At 37.1% G+C, this 3,674-nt stretch overlaps 1 protein-coding gene across 2 annotated transcripts in view; it reads left to right on the top strand.

Annotated features, from left to right (window-relative positions):
- LOC107553098 (mothers against decapentaplegic homolog 6-like) overlaps window positions 1–1,270 on the top strand; it is an 8,570-nt gene extending 7,300 nt beyond the window's left edge. For both annotated transcript variants that reach the window (XM_016235220.1, XM_016235219.1), the window contains one exon: window positions 524–1,270. In XM_016235220.1, the coding sequence (XP_016090706.1) occupies window positions 524–1,065 (542 nt within the window). In that variant the 3' untranslated portion in view covers window positions 1,066–1,270. The remainder of the gene's footprint in view (window positions 1–523) is intronic.
- The last annotated feature ends 2,404 nt before the right edge of the window (window positions 1,271–3,674 follow it).

The raw sequence follows: 3,674 nt of genomic DNA, 5'->3' as shown, positions 1-3,674 counted from the left end.
GCAGCTTCAGCCGCCACCTCTGGAGACCTAATAGTGGGCGCCGCCGCCTTTGGGAGTTCTGTGGTGGTGTATGCAGCCCAAACACACCAAAAAGTGATCCCCATCAAGGGAAGCGCTTCAGACAGGGGAATCAGTTCAGGAAGAGGAGGGCTAAAGTGAGTGGGTTTGGGGATACCAGCTGTCCTCCATGCTGGATGCCAGTCTGGGATACCGAAGAACTGACCTTTTCATGGACCGGATTCGTGACAAATATTAACAACAACAACAATGACAGTTTATAATTATTATGTTTCTGGGGTCTTTATATCATTATTAAAATATATTTAAAAAAAAAAGTGAAATATTTTTTATGATTTTACAATAAATAGATTTGAATACTTTTTCCAACTAAATGGAAAAATTACTGTAGAAGCTCTTTTCTTTGAAAAAGTATAAATATATAAATATTGGTTTTATGTTTTGTGTACTTTGTTTTGTGCACTTTTTTGAAAATCAAGTTTCTTATGTTTTTTTTTTTTCACAGATGCCAATGTGTCTTCCTCCTCACTGGCTCAGAATCACTGGTGTAACGTGGCATACTGGGAGCTTCGTACACGCGTGGGCCGTCTGTACCCAGTTCATGACGCCTCTCTTAGCATCTTCTATGACCTACCTCAGGGTACAGGCTTGTGCTTGGGCCTGCTCCCCCTCTCTCCGCGTTCCACCTCCGTCCAGCGCACCCGTGGCAAGATCGGACACGGCATCCTCCTCAGCAAAGAGCCAGATGGAGTATGGGCCTACAACCGCAGTCAGCACCCTATATTTGTGAATTCCCCAACTCTGGAACATCACCCCTACCTGAGTTTGACTGTGAGAAGAGTCATGCCAGGCTACTCCTTAAAAGTTTTTGACTATGAGAAATCATGCCAAATTCAACCCCCCAGCGATTTGGTGCACATGGAAGGGCCATACGACCCGAACAGTGTGAGGATCAGTTTTGCCAAGGGCTGGGGACCATGCTACTCAAGACAATTTATTACATCATGCCCATGCTGGTTAGAGATTTTACTGAACAACCACAGATAGCATATACATATCAACAAATGCAGACATATACATCGCTCTTACCACACCCTGCACACACTCACTACACCCGCAGCCACAATCCCAAATGTAATCTATCTAAATTTAATATAAAGTTTTATATAAAAATATTATATGGAATACTTGTAAATAATGAATCATTTTTACAACATAATTATTTATGTATGGTGCAATGTCTATGGATGGACAGAGGAAATAAAAACAAAAGAAATACACTTTGGAATTTTGTGTGTTACAATGTGCCATTTTTGGAATTTATATTGATTCTTGTAATATTGTACTACTTTGATTTTATATATATATATATATATATACACACATGGGCATCTGCAGGATTTTATTTGAGTGTTTGCAGAGAGACAGAGTTTTTCCCCCTCAAAAACAACACTAAAAAGATTCAAAAATCAATATATGCACGTTAAAAATGCTTTAAAGCCTGAAGACGGCAAAAAGCAACGGTCAAAGACATCCATCCAGCACATGTTCATCGAGCGCGCATCCATCGAGTGCATGTTCGGGCCAAACAAATGCCAATAGACTGAACGCAATCGCGTTCAGAGAGAACTGACTCAGAACAATGATTAAATTGCGAATGATTGGCATCGCTGGTTCAGATGCCATATATACAGTATAGGTAAGGCCTAGGTAAGATGACCCCAACCCAACCCAACCCACACTTTAAATTTCCTGTTAACCACAGAGACAAAACTCACTTCAGCATATTTATAAATTGCCTGTGCACTCAATTCATGTTGACATTTCAGTTGAGCAACAGTATTTGTGAGAGTAATCTCATTAGAACTTTTTAAAGGTAAATTGATCAATTTATTTTGATATTTGAAAAAGATGAACTGTGTGTTTATTGAATATGAAAAGTTTGTATGTATATTTGTTCGCTGCAGACTTACGGGTAGAATAATTGACATAAATTAAGATATATATATATATATGTGTGTGTGTGTGTGTGTGTGTGTGTGTACAAATTGGGGACAAATTTGTAAGTGAACTAAACCTGAAAAAACTAATTTTGTGGACATCCAGGTTCATCCTCATTTGTAAAAACAATACAAGAAAAAAAGAAAAGAAAAATATGAAAGTACAGAAAATTTTCTGTGAGCATTAGGGTTTTAGGTTATAGTATTTACAATTTGACAAAAGTCATTTATGGAATATCCCCATTTAAATAGCTAAGTAAACATGTGCGTGTGTGTAAAGGTAATTGTTTTTACTGAATTCATGTTATTTAATAATTCTTCAGCCTGAGAACAATACTGTAAATTTCCTAAGTCATCACTACCTAAAACTGAGTGGAATAATTCTCTCACTGCACTGTAACTGTTGCTATTTTGTGACCTGTTTTCAAGTTCCAGTATTGAATGTAATTACCTTTCAGATACCACTCTCTGTAACAGTGCTTCTGTACTTTATTTGTCATTATGAAGTGTTCCATTTCAGTGAAATTATTCAAATTATATTGCCAAGATGGACAATTTTACCAATTTAGTTAGATTTTCCAAAAATAAAATGATTGATTAATTTGGTCTTTAGATAAAATGTTCTGTAAAGGTCTGATGCCCCAGAGGCTTCTTGCCCCAGGTCGGGGTCATTTTGCCTCAATGGTGAGGCAAGAAGCCCCCCTTTCATAATTTTCATTTTTATGCCATTACAACCATTTGATTCTCATAACAGTGTGTTGGGTGATGCATAACAATCATCTACATGCTAAACTCATTTAAATATGTTGCGGTTTATCAGTATATGGATATTGTTCTTCCCCCATCTTACATATTTCTGCATGATTCAATCAGTCGATGCAATGAATAGCAAAATACAAATTTAAACACTTAGGTCTATTGTTTCACCTTTTGAAAATGGGAAGAAATAATTATTTTAATATGATCTGTAAAAATAGCAATAGATGTCTAAACAACTTAGTACTTTTAATATTATTTAATATTACAGAGGATTAATATAAGTGTTGAAGTATGTTTTATGTCTGTTTTTGCTGGCTGTTATCAATATCAGGAAATGAGCAAAAATGTAATTTAATTTCACTCTTATTATCAATGCTAAGCTTGCAGACATGAGTCTTTTGTCTTTGATGACAGAGGTTTGATGTTTGACTGGCTTCATGAATGAAACTATAAAAATGTTATGGCATATAAAAAATTCCACAGTGAAATATGAGTCAAGGTTGTTATCTAAAGATATTTTCAATTAGCTCCAAAGTTCAAGTACTTAATTTGTCAGTAGAACAGGCCATGTAGTGTTCTTCAAACCATCTGTAGTATAGTTTCAGGAGAATGAAATGCTTTCATTCCATTTTTGAAAGTACAATATGACCATTACTTTGCTCACACATTACATTAAGTGTCACAGCTCTCTGTTTCCAGTGTTGCAATGCATTGGGGTTCAGGGAAGCTTTCTTTTGGTGCCGTTGTTTGTTCTAGAGGGCGACCGCGTAGCGGCTAGCTTACTCAGCAGTCTGCCTGGCCCCACCTCATCCCTTTTAAAACAGGACTCCCAGAAAGCAACATAGACATTATCCCTGCGCCACACTGCCCCAGCTGCCCTGCTCCAGACATGTTCTT

This window comes from Sinocyclocheilus grahami, unplaced genomic scaffold (genome assembly GCF_001515645.1).
Source record: "Sinocyclocheilus grahami isolate Dianchi unplaced genomic scaffold, SAMN03320097.WGS_v1.1 scaffold464.1, whole genome shotgun sequence".
Taxonomy (NCBI): domain Eukaryota; kingdom Metazoa; phylum Chordata; class Actinopteri; order Cypriniformes; family Cyprinidae; genus Sinocyclocheilus; species Sinocyclocheilus grahami.
The sequence above is the reverse complement of the archived record's forward strand: the minus strand, read 5'-3'. Positions and strand labels throughout refer to the sequence as shown.